General features: G+C 40.3%; 1 protein-coding gene across 1 annotated transcript in view; it reads right to left on the bottom strand.

The window, feature by feature from the left end:
- The window catches only part of Ppm1d (protein phosphatase, Mg2+/Mn2+ dependent 1D), a 36,178-nt gene that overhangs the window by 2,550 nt on the left and 21,604 nt on the right, over positions 1 to 12,024 (bottom strand). The window contains exons 4-5 of the mRNA XM_028772482.1: positions 7,413 to 7,603; positions 4,938 to 5,180 (exon numbers count right to left, since the gene is read on the bottom strand). Coding sequence (XP_028628315.1) covers positions 4,938 to 5,180; positions 7,413 to 7,603 — 434 coding nt within the window. The remainder of the gene's footprint in view (positions 1 to 4,937; positions 5,181 to 7,412; positions 7,604 to 12,024) is intronic.

The raw sequence follows: 12,024 nt of genomic DNA, 5'->3' as shown, positions 1-12,024 counted from the left end.
CACATACCATAATTTGCATATACAGAGGTCAGGGGGCAAGTTACATGTGATCTCTCCTGACACTGTGAAGATCCCAGGATTGAACTCAGGCAGCAAGCACTGTCATCAACCAAGTTACCTCAATGCCTCTCGATGGGCTTTTTAGAAAAAAATTTCAGACAGTGTGTCATGTAACCCGGGCTGGCTTTGAACTTGCTCTATAACTAGAGATGACTGTAGATTACTGATTCGCTGGCCTCTACTTCATAGTACTAGGTTACAGATAGAGGCCGATACTCAGCTTATAGCGTACAAGGAGTCAAGCCTAGGGCTTCATGCATGATGGGCAAGCTCTCTACCAACTGAACTCTAGATCCCCAGTCCTGTGAATGGCTTCTTGACTAAAACTAGTTAGCTTAAAACTATAAGTGAAAATTTTCCAGAGTGTTCTTTTAAAATATTTCTCCTTCCTAAATTCTAATTTGTGACTATTATCCATCTAGGAACTGTGAAGTAAAACATTAAAGCAACCATGTCATAATGGAAAGATAGATAGTAATTCCCTATCCCATGAACATTAGACACCAGACATCAACTGGAGAAAAAAAAAACAGGTTGCGAAGGGACCTCAGTAAGAATAGTAATAGATCCCCCTCTTTTTTTGAGACAGGGTCTCACTATGTAGCCTACAATCATCTCAAACTCACCATATTGCCCTTGAACTTGAGAGTCCCACCATCTCAGTTTCCCAAGCACTAGGATTACATGTGCACAACACTTGTGTGTGTGTGTGTGTATGTGTGTGTATGTGCGTGTGTGTACATTTATGTGTGAATGCAGGTGCATTCATGGCATGGGTAAAGGTCAGGGGATAACCTTAGGTGTTGGTCCTAGCCTTGTTTGAGACAAGGTCATTTTGTTTCTGTTTTCTGTTGTGTATGCAAGCTAAGCTGCCCATGAGCGTCCATGGATTCCCCTTTCTCTACATTCCACCTCTCCACAGGGGTGCTAGGATTACAAATGCTCCTGCTGTATGCCCAGCTCACACATGGATTCTGGGGATTAGGGCATGAGTGACCCTGAATGCACATCACTCCTCCTTTCTCTTTTTATGGAGAGTCTTGATAACATTACCCATAACTCTCCAAGAGTTCCAGTGGTAAGAAACATTTGCTGTCTGCAACAGTATCTCACTCTGTCAGACTTGCAGTGATCCTCCTGTGTAAGCCCCCAGATCTGGAGACTACAGCAGGAGTCATTTTGTGCCTAGATCCCTAACACTAAGGGACCCTTCTCTATTTGCCTAAATGGCAACTCCATAAGCACACTAGGGAACAAGAAAGTAATGAACATAGTCACTAATCAAAAATAGGTACAAATCTTCGAAGCCTTAAATAAATGGAACTGTAATAAGTGTCACTCTGTTCTATTAATTAAAACTTTTCAATGAAAAGTCTTTTTTTCCTGAGATATGACTTTAATATGTAGCTACCCATATTAATCTGTTAGCTCTACATGCTCTATGTAAAGCCAGGCTCATGGCAATCCTCCTGAGACAAAGTCTTGCTATTAGCTCAAGGTATCCTTGAACCCATGATCCTTCTACCCCAGCTGCCGGAGAGGCACACACAACCATGCCTAGCTTGAAAAGAAACCTCTAACATAAAGTTTCTTTTAAGAAAGCCAAGTGTACAAGTGCATACCTGTAACGTCAGCACTTGGAAGATGAAGGCAAGACAACCAGGAGGTCACAGCCAGCTTCTGGCATATAAAGAGTTTGAAGCCAGCCTGTGGTACAGAAGACCCTATTTCAAAGACACTAACATCAAATAAACAAAACATTTTTATTTTTAAGTACTATGGGCTGTTGAAATGGTTCCGTATGCAAGATAAAGATGCTCCCAACATGAGACCTGGCAAACTGAGTTCAATGCCCAGCACCCACATAAAAGCAAGAGGAGAAAACAGCATAAAGTCATCCTCTGACCTCCACATGAACACTGTGGCATGCACACCCAGACTCACACAGTGGTGTTCAAAAAGAAACTGGGCATGGAGTTTCACATGTTTAATTAGCATTTGGAGGCAGAGGCAGGGGGATCTCTGTGAGTTCAAGGCCAGCATGGTATATATTGTGAGTTTCAGGACAGCCAGAGCTATATATAGAAAGACACTGTCTCAAAAAACCAAAAAGAAAATTAGAATAGGGGACAAGGGTGTAACTGTGGCAGAATGCTTGCCTGGGTTTGATAACCAACACAGAAATTCAGTGTTATGAATCAGCTCAAACTATGAAGCAAGCCTGTGATCATAGCTATTTAGGTGTCTAAGGCAAGAGGACCACAAATTCAAGGTGAACCTAGGCTATACATTAAGTTCAAGGCAAGCCAAAACTAATGAACTAGCATATAACTTATAAGTAGAGTGCCCATGCTTCATTCACTAGACCCCAAGGTCTATCCTAGTGCAAAAACAAGCAAACTAGGCCAAGAAGGGAAGAAAAAAAAAAAACTCATTATCAATTACTGATGACAGACTACACTTCACCTCATTGCATGCATATTTTTGCCATCTATGTGAAATAAGAGGTAGCATAGTAATGATAAATTCCAGACATTGACTTACACAACCACAGTACCCAAATTAAAAGGCCTTCCAAAGCCTATGTCTAAAATAGGCCTGTAATTCCAGCAGGAGTTCAAGCCTATCTAAAAATAAACAATTCACTGACTTTTTGAAAATTTACTTAATAGATGATGTAGCATGATTATCTATCTAATGTATATGAGTACACTGTAGCTGTCTTCAGACACACCAGAAGAGGGCATCAGATCCCATTACAGATGGTTGTGAGCCACTGTGTGGTTGCTGGGAATTGCACTCAGGTCCTCTGGAAGAGCAGTCAGTGCTCTTAACCACTAAGCTATCTCTCCAGTCCCAGACAAGTACTTTAACCAGTGAACTGTCTCTCTCTAGCCCCACCTCAGCACATCTCAAATGCATTCCATTTTAATTTACACTAAGAAATTGAATAATCAGGCATGGTGGCATACTTCTATAATCCCTGCACTCTGATAGGAGGATCAGGTTGGAGGCCTGAAATCATGTGTCAAACAAGTACATAAGAAGATAATGCTGTTTTTACCTATGCTAATAAAAAGACCCAAGTCTAAGGTCCAATATCCTAAAGGTCAGTTCAATCTTGGTTCTGTATGACTTTGCTCAAAATATTTATCAAGATAGCTCTGTATTATAGTTTAAATTAACTATTATGTATACAAGTGGTTCACAGATTTATAAATGTTTTACAATGTTCATAGATTCATAGAGGGGAATCAATAAGTTCCACATATTAGCATTTTTCAGTGACCACAATAGTTTTTCTTTTTTTTTTCTTAAACTATTTATTTATTTATTTACTAATTTATTTATTATATGTAAGTACACTGTAGCTGTCTTCAGACACCCCACAAGAGGGCATCAGATATCATTGCAGATGGTTGTGAGCCACCATGTGGTTGCTGGGATTTGAACTCATGACCTCTGGAAGAGCAGTCAGTGCTCTTAACCACTGAGCCATCTCACCAGCCCCAATAATTTTTCTATTACGTTATACACATACGCCTGACTTTATTATTTTTTTGTTATTGTTGTTTGGTTTTTCGAGAAAGGGTTTCTCTGTGTAGCCCTGGCTGTACTGGAACTCACTCTGTAGACCAGGCTGACCTCGAACTCAGAAATCCACCTGCCTCTGCCTCCCAAGTGCTGGGATTAAAGGCGTGCGCCACCACCTCCCGGCTATGCCTGACTTTAAATTGGTCCTGTGTGAAGATGGCTTTTGAAGGACTGGAGGATATAGTTTAGGGGCAGTATGCTCAGCAGTCACAAACATCATTAGGGGCAGAGCAGAAAGTGATTCTTTCCAGCAATGAATTATATTGCAAAGATCCATCATTTTCTTTTCCTTTCTTTTTCTTTTTTTTTAAGATTTATTTATTTTATGTATGTGCTGTCGCTGTTTTCAGACACACCAGAAGAGGGCACTGGATCCCATTACAAATAGTTGTGAGTCACCATGTGGATCCTGAGAATTGAACTCAGGACCTCTGGAAGAGGAGACAGTGTTCTTACCACTGAGCCATCTCTAGCCCTCCTCCTTTTTTTTTAAAGAATTATTTTATGTACCACCATTTTCTTGAACTTAATTCAAATCCAAAATTCTGTCTTAATTAACCAGTTATGATTGTAAATCTTGTAATCCCAGCACTTGGGAGATAAAAGTAGGAAGATCAAGAATTCAAGATCATCCTCAGTTACACAGCCAGTGTAAGGTCACCATGGGCCATACCAATGAGACCTCGTCTCAAAAGCAAACAAGATGTGTTGGAATAGCTTGATATCTGAACATGTGGTGCCTAACTGGTACAATTGTTTGTAAAGAATTAGGAGGAGTGGACTTTGTTGAGAGAGGTGTGTATCCGAGAGTAGGCTTTGAGGTTTCAAAAGACTTGAGAGATTCCCAGTGCGCTCTTTCTCTCTCTCTCTCTCTCTCTCTCTCTCTCTCTCTCTCTCTCTCTCTCGGTTGTGAATCAAGATGTGAGCTCTCAGGGCTGGCAAAAAGGCTCAGCAGTTAAGAGTACTTGTGCTTGCAGAGGACCCAGGTTCACGTCCAAATACCCATATGGCAGCTCAGAGCTGGCACCAGGCATGCACATGGTAAACAGACATAGGTTCAAGTAAAACACTCAGATAATAAAATTAAAGAGGGGGGGGAATTTCAGCTGTTCTTTCATGGTCCTCATAGACTCTGATCCTCTGAAACCACAAGCCAGATTAACAAAGTAAACACTTTCTTGTATAAATTAGTCTTGGTCATGGTGCTTTATCAGGAATAGAAAAGTAACACACACACACACACACACACACACACACACACCCATCCCTGTAGCACTGTGTACCTTGACTGGTGGTGTAGAACTTGGAGAAGGAGTCATCATACAGGTCTCTTGGCTGTTGTAAGTAGGGCTATCAGTCAGGTTCAGAAAGAGCTCATCTTCACTGGTGAAGTTCCCTTGACTGTCTACTTCTGGAGAGATGCAGATTACGATGGCGCTTGTGTTATCTGCCCGAAGCATACGCTGCCTCCAGCGGCCAAGCGCTCGATTGACAAGCATTTTGGCACAGGACTGTCCTTGCTCACCCTATATTTAAAAGAACATTAACTCTCAGTTACTTACTATTGCATGTAATTCAAATTAAAACCCTGGTGGCTCTGGTCAGACGGCTCAGTAGATAAGGGTGCCTGTGCCAGGCCTGAGGACTCAAGGGCTCCAGTTCAATCCACTAGACCCACATGGGAGGAGGCACCGGCTCCTCTTTAATCCACCCTCTGACCAACACACATGTATACATACTACATGCATAAACACAAGAAAACAAAAATTTAAAAATAAAAAAGCTAAAGTGTGGCCAAGTAAGTTAATAAAACTCAATTTCTCAAACATGATCTAAAATTTCTATAATCATGTTAAACTAATGCCTCTATAAATTTATTTAAAAATACAATTTGGGGCAGGGCATGGTGTTGCAAGCCTTTAATTCAAGCACTCCAAGGCAGAGGCAGAGGCATCTCTAAGTTCAAAGCCTACATATCAAGTTCTAGCACAGTCAGCACTTACAAACCCTGCCTCAAAAAGATGGGGGGGGTTATTTTATCTGGTGGTTAAGTTAGATACTGGTACACCAGGTATAATGATATAAAACTCTAGTCTCAGCACTGGAGAGGCTGAGGCAGGAGGATCGCTAAAAGGATGGGATATAAAGGATGTTTTTATCTCTTTAACCAAGAAGTAAGGAAAGTTACAGAGAAGTCATCTTTAATAGGAATTAAATTATTATAAATATAATTAACATGTAAGACAATTAGTCATGGTAGGAAAAAAAACAGCTGCAGGGACTGACTTCCACATATCTGAGCAGCCCACCAGTGACCTGGTCCAGAATGCCAGCTACCTGGGAAATCACAGGAAGATCACTAGTGCCCAAGAACGAGGAACCACACTGCCAACACACAGAGATAGCCCAGAACATCCTAGAGCTCACTGTGTAGCCCAGGCTGGTCTGGAACTGATAGTCCTCCTACCTCACATCCCAGGTACTATGATTACAGATATGGAATATCACAAGCTTTGAGTTATAGAAACAACATTTTGTGTGCCATAAAAGAAAAATCACTGTCAAATTATAATACACCATTTGGAAAAAGGATCTTAATTTTAGTGACGTTAAAAGAAGAACCACATATGAGGATGCACACCTGTAATCCTACCACTTGCAAAGTTTAGACACGAGGATCAAGAGTTCAAGACTAGTCTCGGCTGCCTAAGTGTGAAACCAGAGGACTTCATGAGAGCCGTCTCAAAAGACCTAAACATAACAAAAGGTGGAAAGTATGCATCTAAACTGACTGAGGCCAGTGTCCATGTTTCCTGCTAACTGCTGACTCTCCCAGACTCTTCTGGGCACATGGTTCACACGAGCTGTCGGGACTCACTGTCAAATACTCCTTTGCCCTTCTCTTTTCCAGCATATCTACTTTACTTCTCAGCAAAGCTCCATGGAGAAAAATAATTCCATTCAAGCTATTTCTTTCATTTGTTCTTTTAGTTTTTCTTGTTTCTTAAGACAGGGTCTTACTATATAGCTCTGGTCTTCCTGCAATTCACCATGTAGACCAGGCTGGCCTCCAACTCAAGAGATCCACCTGTCTCTGCATCCCGAGTGCAGGGATTAAGGATGTGCACTACCACCACTTAGCAAGTTATTTCACCTTTGTTATTATCTGATAATCACTAACTGCAAAACACTAAGTCTGGGTAATAAGAATGAATGTTGAAGTAACAACTCTTAGCTTTAACAAACTCAGTTTGATGGGATTGACATTTACAGCCTTTTTTTTTTTTTTTTTTTTTTAGATTAGGTGCTGAGGACTGAGCATGAGGCAAAGTGATGCATGCCTGCCATCTCTACTATCAGGAAGTAAGACAGGAGAATTAATCCCAAAATTTAGGTCAGCGTGCGCAATCTAGGAGACACCCTATATCTGCCTAGCCTCTGTTAAATTCTGAATTCAATGCTTAGTGCCAGAAAACAAACATTACTTTACATGTTATGCTAAGAGAATGCTAGATTTAAAAGGCCATTTGGTATATGATCATATGTATAGGAAAAATCCAAAATAAGCAAATACATAGAAACAGAAAAGCCCAGAAGTTGCAAGGCATATGGAAAAGGAGGAGAGTCACAGGAAATGGTTATGAGTTTGTTCAGAGCAAGGATAAGACACATGACAAAGCTCCTTAGCTAGACTCACAACCATGGACAACAAAATGGAAACACTTCAGACAACATCAAACCACTAAGTCACTTCTCACCAGCAAGTATTTTTTCTCCTCTTGGTCTTGGCACATGGAGATGGCATCTTGAGGTGGAACCATATTCCAAAGTCCATCACTTCCCAGGATAATATACTTGTGCTTCTGGGGGTCAAGAGTGTGGACACTGGTGTCTGGTTCAGGTGACACCACAAACTTACCACTGAAGAAATCATAGCTCCACAAGTCACCTAGGGAAAGGGGCAGAAGAGGCACTAACTGTTACTTGCAAGAAAGTCACATCGTCAACCAGCGCCCAGAGTCCCTAGAGCCGTTCCTATAGATACACAACAACTGACAACATCTAAAACCCACACAATCACACTAGCAACGAGAGAATTCCCTCAGCATGCTCAAGAACCAGCATGGGGATTTGCAGCAAACACCCTCCTTAACCTTAAAGTAGTGCTAAAGAAAACTGCAAAATGAACTAAGCACTCTCAGAATATTTGTGTTTTCTCTCATTTGTGGTTCTGAGATTTTAAGTAGATACGTAAGTTCATGTAATTATAGAATAAAATTAGATATGAAGCTATCTAGGGGAAATAAAATAGTGAAAGAGAGGATGTCAGGAATGAGATAGGAGCGCATGCTGGACAATATACTCAAAGTACAGAAACACTTACAAAAAATGACCTTCTATAGCTTAGGGTCAGGGCTTGTAACTCAGCACCACATACCATTTAAATATCGATAAAAAATATAAATTACAACTATCACATGGGGTAGAGATATATATCAGAAATAAGAATACTTGTTTAGGATGTACAAAGACCTAGGATTGAGCCCCAGTTTCAGAGGAAAATAATTAAGAACATAACTCTTTTTGAACAAAACAAAAGAATACTATGTCTTGACTGCCACTTTTCTTCCAATACTATGCTGGAGTTCTTTCTCAGCCCAGTAAGATGATTATAAATACAGATGAATAGGAGGAAATTATTTATGGGTAATTTCATTGCACAAAAAAGCCAAATAAGTTATTAAAATAAAGCTAAGTATAGTAGCACACACTCAGAATCCCACTATTCTGAAGAGTGGGAGGAGGATTGATTCCAAGTTTGAGCCAGCCATGGCAACACAGTAGGACCCCATTATGAAATTAAAAAGGACTCAGTGCAGCTCAGCAGTAGAGTGCTTGCTAGCATATGAGGCCCTGGGTTCAAACCACAGCACCACAAACAGCTCTGCAAACTTGTTAAACCCAACAGAGAAAAGTCAATAGTCAATATATACATAGATATATATATGTTTTTCAAGACAGGCTCTCTGAATAGCCTGGCTGTTCTGGAACTCACTTTGCAGATCAAGCCAGCATCAAACTCAGATTTGCCTGCCTCTTGCCTTCCAAGTACATGCGCCAACATGTTTATAATAAATATTTTTGGCCGGGCAGTGGTGGCGCACGCCTTTAATCCCAGCACTTGGGAGGCAGAGGCAGGTGGATTTCTGAGTTCAAGGCCAGCCTGGTCTACAGAGTGAGTTCCAGGACAGCCTGGGCTATAAGAGAAGCCCTGTCTCGAAAAACCAAATAAATAAATAAATAAATAAATAAATAAATAAATAAATATTTTTAAAATGAAGCACAGTTGACATTTGCTTTTGAATGGCTATCTTCTTCTCAGCCCACTTCCTCCCTAGAGAATGCCTTTTTCTTTCTTAATTAAGAAATGTTTAATATGGATAATATAGATTTAGTAGGCACTGGGCCAGTAGCTAAGGGTGACTGATGCCTGACAACCTGAGCTTAATCCCTGAGACCCACATACTAGAAGGATAAAACTGTATCTCAGGCCAGGCAGTGATGGTACACGCCTTTAATCCCAGCACTTGGGAGGCAGAGGCAAGCGGATTTCTGAGTTCGAGGCCAACCTGGTCTACAGAGTGAGTTCCAGGACAGCCAGGGCTACACAGAGAAACCCTGTCTAGAAAAAAAAAAAAAAAAACTGTATCTCAAAAGTTGTTCTCTGACCTCTACATGTGTGCTGTGACATGCATGCACATATACAAATGCATAAATAAATGAGAAAAAAATATAGAGAATAGGCATTAAGACAGAAAGAGGGGTTGGAGAGATGGCTGAGTAGTTAAGAACACACTGGCTCTTCTTCCAGAGGATCAGAGTTCAAGTCCCGGTATCCACATGGTGGCTCAAAACCAACAATAACTCCAGTCTCATGAGATCTAAAACCCTCTCTGGCCGAAGGGCACACTGCACATATATATGGTGCAGAGACATGTATACAATGAAAATAGCCATACATAGAAAATTTTTAAAAAAGAAATTTTTTCTTTTTTTTAAATTGTTTATAATTTTTTTTTAAGAAATTTAAAGCAGACTACAGAAGAGGCACTTAGAAAAAGGGCAGTACACACCCAATACACAGATGGCAGGCTTCTCAAGACAGTTACCCAAAAAGTACTTGAGATGGGGTTTGAAACTTCTTTGAATTCATTAGTAAAAATCCCTATAGTCAGAAAATTTAAATTCATCACGACATATTTATAGCCAGCTCCCTAATAGCATCACAGGAAGTCTTTTCTGTAGATCAAAGTGGGAGCCTTGGGTCCTGGCAGCTGCTTGCCTGCTGGCGGTCATTCCCCTTTCCATCAGTAGAGGGTGCTGAAAGGACACCAGGAGCAGCTAGCTCCTCTGGTTCCAAGGCTTGCTCCCAGAACACCTGACAGCTCATTAATCTAAGTATCAACAATTGTCAGACCAGCAATCAACTTCCCCCAAACTGTCATCAACTCTGGCTGACCTAGCACAACGGTTCCCAATCCCTGCTTCAGTAATCTAGTATCCAAACTACAATCAAAATAACCTTTTATGACATAAATCTTGAAGCAGTCATGGTGAATAGTCACTGACTATAATAGCAGCACTTGTGAAGTAGAGGCAGGAGAATCAGGGGTTTAAAGACAGTTCAGCTAAACATCCAGTTCTTCAAATCAGCCTGTGCTATAAGAGATCCCATCTAAAAAAAATTTTTTTTAATTTTTTTTTATAAGAAGAATTAGAAAGAATGGGTCAATGAGTGATTTGGTGGATAAAGCACTTGTACCAAGCCTGACATCCTGAAATAAATCCTCAGCACACACATGATGGGGAAAAAAAAACCTTGGGAGATGTTCTCTAACCTCCTCAAGAGCACTGTGGCATGTGTATACCTGTATAATTTTCATTTCCAGCCTAGAGACCATAATACTTTCAGTACACCTGCGCCTTGACTGAAACTCATCATGTCTACCTCACCAACTCAAGCCTTTTTGCTTATTTTGAGACAGGGTGTCTTGTATGCCAATAGACCTTGAATCAAAGTCATTCTGTAGTTGAAGAGGACCTTAAGCTTCTGATCCTTCTGCCTCTACCTCCCAAGTCCTGGGATTACATGTGTGCACTATGACAGCTAGTTTATTCAGTACTGGGATGTAACACAGTCTGTGTGTATGCTGGGCAGGTACTCTAGAATCTGAGCCACATGCCCAGCCTAATTCCAGCACTGTGGCAATTCCTGATATACTATATGATCTTTCCCACATCAAGATCTACTCCTGAAATATTTTTCACAAAACTAGTCCATTCTCCACTTCCAAGATGCAGCTAACACAATACTCCCTAAAAGTGGCATTTCTGTCACAATGTATAAAGTATTTTCCCTTCTAAAATAAATAAACAAACAAATAAATAAATAAATAAATAAAGTTCAGCACTGTCTCTTTCTTTCAAGGGATTTCCTAATGTAAAGTTACTTGATTTAAATCTTCGCTGCCTACCACTCCCAGCTGCAAGGTGTTATTCCATGACAACAGTCTGTCTGCATTATACATCCAAGACTTAACAAAACACCTGACACTAGGGTACTCAGCTATCTAGTGAAAACAAACTGTTATTTCCTCATAGAATTTTCTTTTATTTATTTTTATTTTATGTACATTGGTGTTTTGCTTCCACATACGTCTGTATGAGGCTGTCATATCCCCTGTAACCGGAGTTACAGACAGTTGTGAGTTGTCATGTGTATTCTGGGTATTGAAATGGGGTCCTTTGGAAGAGCAGGCAGTGCTCTGAACTGCTAAGCTATATCTCCTACCCCAAGAATTTTCTTTAGATAAACCACCCCTATGTAGAAGAGCCAAAGCAAGTATTTCATTAGTTACAATTCAGTAGTCTCGGCTATATGTGGTCATCCCTGTAACCCCAGCCAACTGGGAAACTGAGACGGGAGATTCATTGTGAGGACAAGGCCACACAGGGCCACACATTTATATTGGGCCAACCTGGGCTACAATGAGATCTCAAAAATAAAACAAAACAAGAATATTTCTCCCACAGACTCCCTCCTACTCTCAGGAGTTCTCTCTCAATTTTCCTTAATAAATCAATGTTCATTCTGTTCAAAAATAAATAAAGACAAAACAAAAAAATCTAGTCTTCATTATAAAACCAGAAGACTAGGAAAAAACTATTTTTATTTTGGCATGAACAATTTATTTTACTAAGGAAAAAACAAACAAACAAACAAACAAAAACCAAACATCTGAAGCTTAAGAATACTAAGGGCTGAAGTAAAGAATAATATTGAAAATGGTTTTAATCATAGCATGAAGC

The sequence above is a fragment of the Grammomys surdaster genome, unplaced genomic scaffold (genome assembly GCF_004785775.1).
Source record: "Grammomys surdaster isolate TR1022 unplaced genomic scaffold, NIH_TR_1.0 213, whole genome shotgun sequence".
In the NCBI taxonomy this organism is placed as follows: domain Eukaryota; kingdom Metazoa; phylum Chordata; class Mammalia; order Rodentia; family Muridae; genus Grammomys; species Grammomys surdaster.
The sequence above is the reverse complement of the archived record's forward strand: the minus strand, read 5'-3'. Positions and strand labels throughout refer to the sequence as shown.